Source organism: Sinocyclocheilus grahami, unplaced genomic scaffold, assembly GCF_001515645.1.
Source record: "Sinocyclocheilus grahami isolate Dianchi unplaced genomic scaffold, SAMN03320097.WGS_v1.1 scaffold1870.1, whole genome shotgun sequence".
In the NCBI taxonomy this organism is placed as follows: Eukaryota; Metazoa; Chordata; class Actinopteri; order Cypriniformes; family Cyprinidae; genus Sinocyclocheilus; species Sinocyclocheilus grahami.
The window spans coordinates 97,338-112,450 of record NW_015507049.1 but is presented as its reverse complement, the minus strand read 5'-3'; the positions used below and the strand labels follow the sequence as shown (position 1 = coordinate 112,450).

The 15,113-nt window shown below is 45.0% G+C and overlaps 1 protein-coding gene across 1 annotated transcript in view; it reads left to right on the top strand.

The window, feature by feature from the left end:
* LOC107573118 (cytoplasmic dynein 1 heavy chain 1) overlaps positions 1-15,113 on the top strand; it is a gene marked incomplete at its 5' end in the record, with an annotated part of 48,040 nt that overhangs the window by 13,991 nt on the left and 18,936 nt on the right. Inside the window, 22 exon segments of the mRNA XM_016259569.1 lie at positions 2,803-3,043; positions 3,122-3,305; positions 3,960-4,172; positions 4,250-4,488; positions 4,565-4,721; positions 4,797-5,024; positions 5,673-5,903; positions 5,993-6,133; positions 6,206-6,439; positions 6,601-6,807; positions 6,888-7,009; positions 9,102-9,267; positions 9,352-9,515; positions 9,709-9,838; positions 9,917-10,050; positions 10,136-10,250; positions 10,328-10,489; positions 10,564-10,778; positions 12,957-13,161; positions 13,253-13,426; positions 13,501-13,620; positions 13,708-13,828. Coding sequence (XP_016115055.1) covers positions 2,803-3,043; positions 3,122-3,305; positions 3,960-4,172; positions 4,250-4,488; positions 4,565-4,721; positions 4,797-5,024; positions 5,673-5,903; positions 5,993-6,133; positions 6,206-6,439; positions 6,601-6,807; positions 6,888-7,009; positions 9,102-9,267; positions 9,352-9,515; positions 9,709-9,838; positions 9,917-10,050; positions 10,136-10,250; positions 10,328-10,489; positions 10,564-10,778; positions 12,957-13,161; positions 13,253-13,426; positions 13,501-13,620; positions 13,708-13,828 — 3,903 coding nt within the window.

Genomic DNA, 15,113 nt, shown 5'->3' with positions numbered 1-15,113 from the left:
TCCTATTAAATGGTATGTACATTAGGTATGTGACCGTATCAGATTTTCACAATAGTCGTTGACGCTTTCGTCACGGTATATGGTTTTGTCACAATATATAATTTAGTAAGTAAAAAAAAGTTGTAAAAGTTGTAAGTTAAATACATGTATTAAAGATATTTTACTAAAGAAATACTTTATTTTTAAAAAAAATGCACAAAAATATAAAGTAAACAAGTGTTTCAAGGTTAGAGTGCAAAAGATTAAAGTTCAAATGAAAAAAAAGAACAATAGGCAACACTTTTAACTAATGGGACCTTATTGTACTTTAGTTAAAGCAGGCTAACATTTAACTAACAATGTGCAAATAGCTAACTCTTGCAGTAGTTAATATTATTTGCAAGGCTCGAAATTGCGACCATTTTGGTCGCATATGCTCCTGAAATTTAATCTGTGCGACCTCAAAATATATTTGGGAGCATTTGTGCGAGTGCATATAATTGTTGTCGTGCAACCTGTTTGCATTTCTCTAAAAACATTCAGAGTATGTGCCTTCTGAGTGTTGATACGGTGACCTGTCTGCCGCTCTATGAAACGTTAGGCTACATAACCAATTAAACTTAGTCTTCACATTCTTAACTTTAACGCAGATTTTGTATTGGTTAATATTAGCTGTCAATCTCTCAGTCACTGCTTTCCGCTAACTACCGCCAGAAAAAGATTTCTTTTGTGAACCACCTAAAGTTACAAATAATGGTGCTGGTGATAGCGATCATGTGGTGAATGTTGATCCACCAGCCGAATAGAAGGCGTACAGTTTTCAGAGAGTGGTTGAAAGACTTCGAGTGGCTTCGCTATGAAAATGCACTTTGCTGTGTGCTCTATGCACTGCGTTCACTGTAAAGCCTGTGGGACGGAGTTTGCAGGTAACAGCGTTCACCACCGAATCTACACATCGTAATTGTTGTTTTAGGATGTGTGGTAATATTTCAAATATCAGTATTCAAGGTTTTATGTTTACAATATTAAAATATTATTTATGCATGTGTAACTGCAGGCTAAATATATTAATGTCCTGCATTAATCAGTGTGTAAATGCATCTAAATGCCGCTTCAGAAGCAGCTTCTGTGTTTCCTCTGCGCTGCAAAGATGCATTTTGTTGATTGATACTTTCATTTGCTTGGTAACAGCCCAAATGTCTTATTATAATTGACTGATTAAATATAAGAATTTGAAAATTTTTTAGAAAAAATGGCTTGAAGGTAAAAAATTACCATAAAAGGTAAAAATCTATTTAAACTTATTGGAAAATAATAATTTCTGTCACTGCTGTGAACTGACCACCACACAGAATATGAAGAATATAAAACGTTTTTAGGAGTCAGCTGTCCACTGTAGTCCTTAAATTATCAGCACAGTAACACTGTCAAATTATTGTTACTGATAAAATCCCAGAAAATATAGAGATGTAATTTTTTGTCAATATCGCACACCCCTAGCTGCCAGCCGTTCGGTGCAACAGGCAGAGCTGAATGTAAAATTTAACACCGCATACACCAGGGCTGTCCAAACTCGGTCCTGGAGGGCCGGTGTCCTGCAGAGTTTAGCTCCAACTTGCCTCAACACACCTGGCTGCCAGTTTCAGGTATGCCTAAGACCTTGATTAGCTGGTGCAGGTGTGTTTAATTGGGGTTGGAGCTAAACTCTGCAGGACACTGGCCCTCCAGGACCGAGTTTGGACACCCCTGGCCTACGCCATCCTAACCCTCTCTAAAGAAGAGCTTAACTTTAGGTGGTTCACAAAAGAAATCTGTCAGTGTTCTTTTTATTCTGCAGAGTTTAGCTCCAACCCCAATTAAACACACCTGCACCAGCTAATCAAGGTCTTAGGCATACCTGAAACTGGCAGCCAGGTGTGTTGAGTGGGGTTGGAGCTAAACTCTGCAGGACACTGGCCCTCCAGGACCGAGTTTGGACACCCCTGGCCTACGCCATCCTAACCCTCTCTAAAGAAGAGCTTAACTTTAGGTGGTTCACAAAAGAAATCTGTCAGTGTTCTTTTTATTTTCTCTCTTCTTCAGCCCTTTCTTTTTCTGGCGGTAGTTAGCGTAAAGCAGTTACTGAGAGATTGACAGCTAATATTAACCAATACAAAATCTGCATTAAAGTTAAGAATGTAAGGATAAAATCTGTTAATATATAATTTGTAGTTGTGATGCTCATACATTTTTGGTGAGTGCTCCTAACTTTTTGAAGTTGGGAGCACCAGTGCTACCAAGTAAAAAAGTTAATTTCGAGCCCTGATTTGTTAACGTTGATTAATAAAAATACAACTATTTATTGCTAGTTCGTGTTAGCTCCATTAAATAATATAAGCAGACACAACTTTTGATTTTATAATGTATTATTAGAAGTTGAAATTAACATGAACTAAGATTAATAAATGCAGTCATTGTTATTTCATGTTAACTAATGTTAATGGAGCCTGTGAAGTGTTACCGAACAATAATAACGAATCAGTCATGTGTTTGCACTCGCTCCGCTTCTCATCTGTGCATCGCCTTTTTAACGTTCAATAATCATATGAGGCTGTATCGCTGTTTTTCCATAAATTAACTGAAGAAATTAATACATTTGTAATAGGCTACCGTGTAAGTTAGCATGTTTAATAAATTGTATTCGCACTCATGCTCCTACATAGATTTTCCAGTTCCCACACATCTATTTTTAGTCGCAAATGCGAGTGAAATGCTGGCACTGTCGAGCCCTGATCATCCAAACAGAGTCGTGTGATCATCACAGCTGTGCTCGTGTGTGTTCAGGTGTGCCCGTCACCACAGAGCTGCTGAACAAACAGGTGAAGGTGAGTGCAGAGATGGCCATCTTCATCACCATGAACCCCGGTTACGCCGGACGCTCCAACCTGCCCGATAACCTCAAGAAGCTCTTCAGGAGTCTGGCCATGACCAAACCGGACCGGCAGCTGATCGCTCAGGTCATGCTGTACTCGCAGGGCTTCCGCACCGCTGAGATCCTTGCCAAGAAGATCGTCCCGTTCTTCAAGTGCGTCTCCGTCTGCTTCAGCTGTTGTTGTGCATGTGTGAAGTGGTAACGTAACCCTGCTTTGGTCTGTGGTTGCAGGTTGTGTGACGAGCAGCTGTCGTCTCAGTCTCACTATGACTTCGGTCTGCGAGCGCTCAAGAGCGTGCTGATCAGCGCCGGGAACGTCAAGAGAGAACGCATCCAGAAGATCAAGAGAGAGAAGCGTGAGCGCGGCGAGGACGTGGATGAGAACGAGATCGCAGAGAACCTTCCGGAGCAGGAGGTGAGATGAGCGAACAGAAGCAGAAAGCCTTCAAGCCACTTTACTGCCGTTTCCAAATCAAACAGAACGTGTGACGAGCATGAGAGCTGATTGGTTATATTACAGGAGATATTGAAAAAATAAAAGGGCTTCAAGTCAAATTAATTTGTTCTTTTCACGAAACACTGTTTCAAAACTTCCTTGCGTAAAATCATGATGTTTATAAGATCTTCATATCTTCGTACCTTACAGTAATGCAGATTAGAGCTGAATGATAATATACATTTTGAAATGATACAAACAATCAAGCAGTTGAGATTTGTTATATAGTATAAATAGCTTTATGTGAATGTACTGTATGTATGCAGATTAAAGAGACATATTTCCAACATTATTTTTTTATTTAATAAAAAGAGTTGGGTGATGATAGTTAAATTTGGCAACAACAAAAAAATCAGGCTCGCTTCAGCAGAGAAGTTTGTTTTGTGACTTTTTTTAGCTTTTATTTTTTGGAATCTTATTTTGATAAGAGCTTATGAAGATTAACTTTCACAGTAAAAACGGGGAACATGAATGACAGAAAACAGACTTGGTTTGGTGTCGCGTCGACTGTCATGCGAGTTAGAGTAGATCTTGTTGTTATATCCGTGATCTCTGACCGCGCTCGATCCTCAGATTCTGATCCAGAGCGTGTGTGAGACCATGGTGCCGAAGCTGGTGGCCGAGGACATCCCGCTGCTCTTCAGCCTGCTCTCTGACGTGTTCCCCGGCGTCCAGTACATGCGCGGAGAGATGACGGCGCTGCGAGAGGAGCTGAGGAAGGTCTGCGCTGAGATGTACCTCACGTACGGAGACGGAGACGACGTGGGCAGCATGTGGGTGGAGAAGGTAAGACGCGCTTCATAGTACAGCGCTCACACACAGAGAGCCACGAGTCCTGACCCGTTCTCTGCTCTTCTCCTCAGGTGCTGCAGCTCTATCAGATCACGCAGATCAATCACGGGCTGATGATGGTCGGTCCGTCGGGCAGCGGGAAGACCATGGCCTGGAGAGTCCTGCTCAAAGCCCTGGAGAGGCTGGAGGGTTTGGAGGGTGTCGCTCACATCATCGACCCCAAAGCCATCAGCAAAGACCACCTGTACGGCACACTGGACCCCAACACTCGCGAGTGGACCGACGGGCTCTTCACACACGTGCTCAGAAAGTGAGTCCTCGTCTCATCATAGCTCTGATCGTCATTTTGGGTTTGTTCTGATGTCTGTGTGTGCGCTCTTGTTCAGGATCATCGATAACGTTCGCGGAGAGCTGCAGAAGCGGCAGTGGATCATCTTCGACGGTGACGTGGATCCGGAGTGGGTGGAGAATCTGAACTCTGTGCTGGACGACAACAAACTCCTGACTCTTCCCAACGGAGAGCGTCTCAGCCTGCCGCCCAACGTACGGAGCAGCTGATCTGACGGTTGAGTCTGTAGTCGTGATGATGATGATGCTGATGTTGCTCTCGTCACACAGGTGCGCATCATGTTTGAGGTGCAGGACCTGAAGTACGCCACGCTGGCCACCGTGTCTCGCTGCGGGATGGTCTGGTTCAGCGAGGACGTTCTCAGCACCGACATGATCTTCAACAACTTCCTGGCGCGTCTGCGGAGCATCCCGCTGGATGAGGGAGAGGATGAGGCCCAGCGCATGAGGAAGGCCACGGAGGACGAGGGCGAGGAGGCCGCTTCACCTATGCTGCAGGTACTCTAGCGTGCAAAACTACGTAAAATTATCTAAATATCAGTCGTGGCTCTATATCTCCAGTAATATAAGATGAGGCTGAAATGCTCCAAACATATAATGCAGTGATGGAGAGCTGAAGAAATAAAGGCTCCTCAGAAGATGTGAGATGTTCTGGAGGCTTGTGAAGATCATTCCTCCGCTGAGGAACAGTGAAAGTAAAGCTTCTGGAAACAAACGCTCCTCAAAAGATCCTGAGGATCAGATTTGAGACTCTAAAACATGATTGATGGAGAATCAAGTAAAGCTGAGCTGCTTCAGTGCAGTAAGAGTTCATCTGGAGATATTACTGCAGTTATTCTGACGCTTACTTGATCAAAATCAGTCAAGATCCAGAATTACACTGAAAGAGCTTTGACTTGAGAAAACACTAAACTCTCAATCAGAGACAGAAGACGTGCAGCAGAGTGAGTCACAGCAGAGTTTGACCAAGCGGATCATTTCGAGGTCTTAGAAATTCACATCAAATATGATACAGTAGCTTTGAAAGGTTAAATTAAAAACAAGGATCTAGATGTGTCCTGGTCTGCATCCTTCTCTATTATCACTCTGTTTTTGTCCTTCACTTGTATTTGTCAGTTTTTAGAGCCTCTTCTGTTTAATCCACAGATCCAGAGAGACGCTGCTGCAGTTCTCCAGCCGTATTTCACCTCCACTGGTCTGGTGATCAAAGCTCTGGAACACGCGTCAAAGATGGAGCACATCATGGACTTCACGCGTCTGCGCTCGCTGAGTTCGCTCTTCTCCATGCTGCATCAGGCCTGCCGCAACGTGGCCCTCTACAACAACAACCACCATGATTTCCCCATGCCCATCGACCAGCTGGAGAAATACATGCAGGTGTGACGCGTGAATGAGCCGGTCTGTGTGTTTACATGCTACGTGAGTGAGAATAAATGACACATGCTAACTTTGAGCATGTCGTGCAGAAATACCTCATCTACGCGGTGCTGTGGTCCTTCTCGGGTGACAGCAGGCTGAAGATGCGAGCGGAGCTGGGAGAATACATTCGCCGCATCACCACCGTGTCTCTCCCGTCCGCGCCGAACGTGCCGATCATCGACTACGAGGTGCGAGCAGACGCAGTCTCAGATGGAGTGTGATGTTTGAGTGTGACTCTAACGCTGCTCTGAATCCGTCAGGTGTCCATCACGGGCGAGTGGCAGTCCTGGCAGGTGAAGGTGCCTCAGATCGAGGTGGAGACGCACAAGGTGGCCTCGCCGGACGTGGTTGTGCCCACTCTGGACACGGTGCGTCACGAGGCTCTGCTCTACACCTGGCTGGCCGAACACAAGCCTCTGGTGCTCTGTGGGCCGCCGGGCTCCGGGAAAACCATGACCCTGTTCAGTGCCCTGAGAGCCCTGCCGGACATGGAGGTGAGAGCCAGTCGATGATCACTGGACACCGTAATAAATTACATTTCTTCCTACAGATGAACCAATGCAGTGTTCCTAAAGCAGATCCACTGGCACCGCTGTGTTCTGTGATGTGATGCTGGGTCGACTGCTTGGACACTTGTGAAATGTGTTTTCTCCAGGTGGTGGGTTTGAACTTCTCCAGCGCTACGACTCCGGAGCTGCTGCTGAAGACCTTCGATCATTACTGCGAGTACCGCAGGACTCCTAACGGCGTGGTTCTGGCTCCGGTGCAGCTGGGTAAGTGGCTGGTGCTCTTCTGCGACGAGATCAACCTGCCCGACATGGACAAGTACGGCACGCAACGGGTCATCTCCTTCATCAGACAGGTGCGTGTGCGAGCATCTCGCTGAGTCCGGCTCCTGCTGTGTGTCTGTCTGCGGTGTAACCCGTGCTGTGTTGTGTTCAGATGGTGGAGCACGGCGGCTTCTACCGCACCTCAGACCAGACCTGGGTGAAGCTGGAGCGGATCCAGTTCGTCGGGGCCTGTAACCCTCCCACAGACCCCGGCAGGAAGCCGCTCTCATACAGGTTCGGCTGTCGTCATCACCGCTAATAAAGACATGTGTTCAGTAGGGTTGGGCAATTTTTTCCAATTTTATTCATTAATTCGAACACTGCTGTCGTGCAGAAATACCTCATCTACGCGGTGCTGTGGTCCTTCTCGGGTGACAGCAGGCTGAAGATGCGAGCGGAGCTGGGAGAATACATTCGCCGCATCACCACCGTGTCTCTCCCGTCCGCGCCGAACGTGCCGATCATCGACTACGAGGTGCGAGCAGACGCAGTCTCAGATGGAGTGTGATGTTTGAGTGTGACTCTAACGCTGCTCTGAATCCGTCAGGTGTCCATCACGGGCGAGTGGCAGTCCTGGCAGGTGAAGGTGCCTCAGATCGAGGTGGAGACGCACAAGGTGGCCTCGCCGGACGTGGTGGTGCCCACTCTGGACACGGTGCGTCACGAGGCTCTGCTCTACACCTGGCTGGCCGAACACAAGCCTCTGGTGCTCTGTGGGCCGCCGGGCTCCGGGAAAACCATGACCCTGTTCAGTGCCCTGAGAGCCCTGCCGGACATGGAGGTGAGGAGCGGATTACGTTCAGAAATCCAGAATCTCTTCTTACAGATGTAGGGCCCTATGAAATCCGTCTGAGTTTATTCACATTGTTTTATTTTGTTTCTAAATTCCATTTTACATTTTATCTGGATTCCGTTTTTTTCTATTTTCTAGACTGTTTTAATGGTTAAATTTAAGTTGTATTCATCAAAAAGCATGTCTAATTATTTGAAATCGTGAAACTTAAAATATTAAACAGCAATTTATTAAAAGTTTAACAGAAATTTAGTTTTCAGGGTGATATGAAATATTCAGTTTTATTGTCTATTTTAAATTCTGTTTTCCATAAATTTTCTGGATTCCATTTGAATAGTTTCATTAAATATTAGTTATCAAAAGAGTATCTCTAATTAATTTATTTTATAAAAAAAATATATTTCAGAAATACTATTCATTTACATTTTTCTGGTAAATATTTATTCTGCTAAATGTTCCTTCCAAAATAATGTTTTAATTTTATTATTAGTAGCAGTACTATCATTACATTAAGTAATATTTCTGTCACGGTTTCTTCAAGTTAAACCAAACTTTTATTTTGACGGGTTGCTGTGAAGACCTTTAGGTTTCTGTTTGTTTATGATATAACGATAGTTTTGCTCAAAAGAAACGGTGAAATGCTCATGAAGCGACTCTCAGAGCAGTTCTAGAGATCATGTTCGTGTGTTCATATATTGAGGCGGCAGTAAAGTGAAGTAAACGAAACCTCCGAGACCCGCAGAACACACAGGATTCATATTTAAATGCGGCTTAATATTCACAGACACTAGTCCATATTGTGTTTTGATTAAAGTGTACCGATCTACTATTGCTGTATCCATCCAAAATTTGGCAAATTCTGTGACACTATACAGTAATTTCTGTTTTTATGATTGGATTCGGTGTTTCGACATCGTGGAACTCATAGGGCCCTACAGATGAACCAATGCAGTGTTCCTAAAGCAGATCCACTGGCACCGCTGTGTTCTGTGATGTGATGCTGGGTCGACTGCTTGGACACTTGTGAAATGTGTTTTCTCCAGGTGGTGGGTTTGAACTTCTCCAGCGCTACGACTCCGGAGCTGCTGCTGAAGACCTTCGATCATTACTGCGAGTACCGCAGGACTCCTAACGGCGTGGTTCTGGCTCCGGTGCAGCTGGGCAAGTGGCTGGTGCTCTTCTGCGACGAGATCAACCTGCCCGACATGGACAAGTACGGCACGCAACGGGTCATCTCCTTCATCAGACAGGTGCGTGTGCGAGCATCTCGCTGAGTCCGGCTCCTGCTGTGTGTCTGTCTGCGGTGTAACCCGTGCTGTGTTGTGTTCAGATGGTGGAGCACGGCGGCTTCTACCGCACCTCAGACCAGACCTGGGTGAAGCTGGAGCGGATCCAGTTCGTCGGGGCCTGTAACCCTCCCACAGACCCCGGCAGGAAGCCGCTCTCGTACAGGTTCGGCTGTCGTCATCACTGCTAATAAAGACTGAGATATGTTCAGTGATGTCCTGGCCTAACTCGTGTGAGCGTTTACAGGTTTTTGCGTCACGTGCCGGTGGTGTATGTGGACTATCCCGGCCCCGCCTCGCTCACGCAGATCTATGGCACCTTCAACAGAGCCATGCTCAGACTCATCCCGTCGCTGCGGACCTTTGCTGAGCCGCTCACGGCAGCCATGGTCGAGTTCTACACTATGTCTCAGGTTTGCATTTAAACCGCTGAACGCTCATGGGTTCGTCTCCTGAGCTGATGAAATGTTTATATTGACTGGTTTGTGTTTGAGCAGGAGCGGTTCACTCAGGACACGCAGCCGCACTATATCTACTCTCCGAGAGAGATGACCCGCTGGGTCCGAGGCATCTTTGAGGCGCTGCGGCCGCTGGAGACGCTGCCTGTGGAGGGTCTGATTCGTATCTGGGCTCACGAAGCACTGCGACTCTTCCAGGACCGGTGAGTTTAAGGCTCTTTTCAAATCTGAAGATCACTTTGTTACAATTTTGCTTCCTGTTTTGGAACGATGTTGTATTTTCTTCTGACAGTGTTACATTTCAGAGCGTACCAAAATGTGCAGCTGCAGCAAACCTATAAGTATGCGGTTCATTGTTGTGACATTGCACACGGATTGAACTGATTCTCTCGGCAGATTGGTGGAGGATGAGGAGAGACGCTGGACCGATGAGAACATAAACATGGTCGCCCTCAAACACTTTCCTAACATCGACCGTGACAAAGCCCTTAACAGACCCATCCTGTACAGCAACTGGCTCTCCAAGGTGAGTGACCGAGCTGAACTCTTCTGGACATCACTGCAGACTCGGAAACGACTGACCGCTTCTGCTGTTCTCCTGTAGGACTACGTTCCCGTGGAGCAGGAGGAGCTGCGCGACTATGTGAAGGCCAGACTGAAGGTGTTCTACGAGGAGGAGCTGGACGTTCCTCTGGTGCTCTTCAATGAGGTTCTGGATCACGTGCTGAGGATCGACAGGTACAGAGAGCCTGAAGAAACACAGCGGTTTGTTATTTCACCCCGCTGACGCTTCAGTAACGTCACGCTGATGTTCTCCCTCCAGAATCTTCCGTCAGCCGCAGGGTCACCTGCTCCTGATCGGCGTCAGCGGTGCTGGAAAGACCACGCTCTCCCGCTTCGTGGCCTGGATGAACGGACTGACTGTCTATCAGATCAAGGTTAGAGCAAGCAAACATTTGATTGCCCGTCAAGTTTTGTTTGTTTGAGGCTTTTGTAACTCATCGTATCCTCACAGGTCCACAGGAAATACACCGGCGAGGACTTTGACGAAGACCTGCGGACAGTGCTCCGCCGCTCCGGCTGCAAGAACGAGAAGATCGCCTTCATCATGGACGAGTCGAACGTGCTGGACTCAGGCTTCCTGGAGCGCATGAACACGCTGCTGGCCAACGGAGAGGTGCGACCCGTGAACGGAGACCCGCTCTCGCTCTCCGTCTCCTCGTGTGTTCTGACCGCTCTCTGCTGTTGCAGGTGCCCGGCCTGTTCGAGGGCGACGAATACGCCACCCTGATGACGCAGTGCAAGGAAGGAGCGCAGAAGGAGGGCTTGATGCTGGACACCCATGAGGAGCTGTACAAATGGTTCACCAGTCAGGTGATCAGGAACCTGCACGTGGTGTTCACCATGAACCCGTCGTCAGAGGGGCTGAAGGACAGAGCGGCCACCTCACCTGCCCTCTTCAACAGGTGCGTTTGTGTATTTGGCACATGCTTTTATCCATGTTTGATCAGTTCATGCCGTCCCTGGGAATAGAACTCATGACTTTGCTATTACTAACTCTACAGGAATGCAGGGCATGTCTGCTAAAATAAAGAACTGTCAGTGTGTATGTTTCCATCCACCTACTTTTATGCCAATTTTGGAATATTGCATTAAAAAAAACACTGGAAGGAAATGCCATGATGTGCGTAAGTTCAAAAAATTTGCATTTTGTGCGCTCAGTTGAGTCAGATTTATCTGATAAGAAGACATGCGCATAAACTACAATGGAAACCCATTTACTGAATAAATTCCTCGGTGCATGTCAAAGAATGTATGTGACTTTGCCTCAGCAGATCATGTGACTGGATGAATCTGATCACACACCATCTCATGATGCTTTAATCATTTTGAAATGTCTTAGTCAAAGTCTTGAAAATGATTTGGTAAAACAATCACCTCCCATAACTGCGTCACACGACTGCGTTCCAAACATCAGGCGTCCGAACGAAAGATAACGTAACACAGGGCTGGGCGATATAGCTAAAAACAATTATCATGATGCAATGTTTCATAGCATTAGATATCGATAATAATTGAATTTTTTTTTTTTTATAACCTTTTTTAAACCGTAGAAAAAAAAGATTACATTTTTAACCACTGTATATTTAAATAACCACAAACAACAACTTATTTTAGTTTTAACAGTCAAACACAAACACATAATGAAAATGATTTGGTAAAACAATCACCTCCCATAACTGCGTCACACGACTGCGTTCCAAACATCAGGCGTCCGAACGAAAGATAACGTAACACAGGGCTGGGCGATATAGCTAAAAACAATTATCATGATGCAATGTTTCATAGCATTAGATATCGATAATAATTGAATTTTTTTTTTTTTTATAACCTTTTTTAAACCGTAGAAAAAAAAGATTACATTTTTAACCACTGTATATTTAAATGACCACAAACAACAACTTATTTTAGTTTTAACAGTCAAACACAAACACATAAAAAAAAGGAGATGTTTCAATTTGATTTTATCTGCAGGTTGAATAGGTGTTCAGTGTCTCCTGAGGCCACAGGAGGGCGACGAGCAGAATAATGCACCTCATTAAACTGTTTATTCAATGCAATGAAAATAACGGCTGTCTATAAAAAGTGCATACCGTCTAAACTTATATTTATAAATCATATGATTTTGCAAATTGCATAAACAATTATGAACAAAACAGCATAATGTATTTATGCATAGCTTAATACAAATAGCTAAAGCACCGATCACACGATTGCATTAAAAAACATACGAGATGCAGTGGAATGGAATAAAACCCCAAATTCTCCAGACGTGTTTTCTAAAAGTTGAACCTCTTAACTTTACATGGCTTTCTATTCATCTCTTGTGCGAGACGCGAGTGTTCAGTCGTAGTTGTGCGTCTCAAGAATGCGCCGAATATGCGTTGTGTGAATGACTTGGTTTCGGTTTTAACATAAACAATATCTTCTCTGCATTGAGCTTCTATATTTCTCTAATATTTTGAATGAAAAACGCAGCAGCGGCGCATCTTCAACTGGGTATAGACTAACAAAAACATTAAAATGCAACAACGACACTTACATCCTCACTGTATCTCGCGCGCCGCTGATAAGCTCGCTGACGCACACCTAAAACTCAAATACACTGTTTTTGCATTCGAATGCAAATTTTTATTTTAAATTCAACTAATATTCCTATTTTAGATTCCCAGTGTCCTCATCGCGGGCACTTGTTTCAGCACGTGTTTGTGTTCTGTTGACTGTCACTCATAATGTGCCTTTAAATTTAAAAAAAGTGTGAAACTATCGTGAGCATCGTTTTTTTTTTTTTGCGTTTTGTCTGGCGCACGTCATTTATTACGTAGGAAAAAAGAGCCACAGGTTTCCCGGGTGCAGCAAGTTTAATTTTATTGTTGATTTCTTGCATCTGTTTCCCGAGAAGTGGTTTTGCTCTTTTGAACATGGGATGGAAGCGGTGCTTTGTTTGCGAATGTATTATGCAGTAAATGCTAATGCTGACTCCTGTGTGCTCGCTCACTAACCGGAGAAGGGCTAATGTGTGATTGTGTGGTGGATGGGTGTCACGTGTTTGCTCTGGCTGGACTGATGGTGTTTCTCCTCAGGTGTGTGCTCAACTGGTTTGGGGATTGGTCCACTGAAGCGCTCTATCAGGTGGGTAAAGAGTTCACCAGCAAGATGGACCTGGAGAAGCCCAACTACAAAGTGCCGGACTACATGCCCACCGTGTACGACAAGCTGCCGCAGCTGCCCACACACCGCGAGGCTATCATCAACGGCTGTGTGTTCGTGCATCAGACGCTGCACCAGGTCAGAAGAGCGTCTCGCTCGCAGTCTGATGAGGTGCATACTGCTTTCAGAGCATGCTGTGATGCTTTATTTCTCTGTGTGTGTGTGTTAGGCTAACAACCGTCTGGCGAAGCGCGGCGGCCGCACTATGGCCATCACCCCGCGACACTACCTGGACTTCATCAACCACTACGCCAACCTGTTCAACGAGAAGCGCAGCGAGCTGGAGGAGCAGCAGATGCATCTGAACGTGGGTCTGCGCAAAATCAAAGAGACCGTCGATCAGGTGCGCGCTTCACACGACATCACGCGTGCAGACGCATGAGCTCGTTTAGCGTTATTAACCGTGTGACGTCACAGGTGGAGGAGCTGCGGCGCGACCTGCGGATCAAGAGTCAGGAGCTGGAGGTCAAGAACGCTGCTGCCAACGACAAGCTGAAGAAGATGGTGAAAGACCAGCAGGAGGCCGAGAAGAAGAAGGCAAGAGTCATCGTTCAGCGCATCGCTTCAGTGCTCTTGTGCCGCTGCTCTCGTAAATAACCTGACTGGTGTTGTTTGGCTTAACAGGTCATGAGTCAGGATATACAGGAAGCGGTTTACAAGCAGCAGGAAGTGATTAAAGTCAAGCAGCTGAGCGTGAAGCAGGATTTGGACCAGGTGGAGCCGGCCGTCATCGAGGCTCAGAACGGTACGGTTCGCTCCGCTCTCCTCTGCGCTTCCACTGCTGGTGCTGCTGTTTGTCCAGATTCACGTTGCAAAAATCTGCACATATTAACTAGAGGTCGACCGATAGCGGATTTTACTGATACTGATAGTTAGGTTGGACCACACTGGCCGATACCAATTAATCAACCAATAGTTTTTCAAATGGATACTGAACGAAAACTAAAATAGTTCTTTACTATTTAAAAAAAAAACACTACTGAACCATAATTTGTAAATGAATAAAAATATGAATATTCATTTTTATATTGATCATTTAAGTTAATTCATAGTTTAATGTTATCAGAAGAAACTTCAAAATGTATTAGTAACAGTAAATTTTGAATAAACACACTCTAACAAGGAACAATTAATCTTAATGTTACAAATGTAGTAAAGTATTACCATTTCATTTCAGCAGTCATGGCCATCTTTAAATACACAAAAGCCGTAGCACTGAAATTACATATTAAATATGGATATTGTATGTGTACTCTCACACTTTATTTGCTTCTATCTAGGGCTGCCCCCTAATAGTCGACTAACTGTTAGTCGACCAAAATTTTATTAGTCGCTTAGTCGCAGAAAAAAAATTATTCTGAGCTTAGTTTTGAACAGCAGATGGTGCTGCATGCTTTAGAAACGGCTCTACTCTAAAATACAAACTATATATAAAACTATAAAATAATCATTCATAAAATTCATAAAGGTTGAAGCGAATCACAAAGGTGTTCACAGTGGGCTGTGTTTAAATTAATCTGGCGTCATAAAAGCATTCTGAGCCGAGGTGAAATTACAGACTCAGCCGAACACACAAGCGCTCTTCAGCTCTTCTTCATGAGTGTTTGAGTGTGTGGATAAAAACTAGAGTAGAGCGCCATCTGCTGTTAAAATTGAATAAGCTCAGAATCACGATGCATTCACAAGATCTCAGAATCGATCCACGAATCAATTCTACATCGATTTATCGTCGCAGCCCTAGGTACCACACACACACACACACACACACACACACACACACACACACAGACAGTGGATGCTTTGCGTTCAACTCAAGCGGCGGTCTAAAACCATTTATTTAATCACCAAACCGGAAAAAGTTTACTTCAAGAATGAACAAAGCAGCATAGATGAGTTTGAAGTTTGGCGTTTAAATGAACGGAGTAAACGGAAAGAGAAAGTGCGATCTATATTACAGCTCTCTATATCAAGCATACAGACTTTAACATTTTGCTGTAAAATGCACAATACACAATTTTACAGCCTAGGGT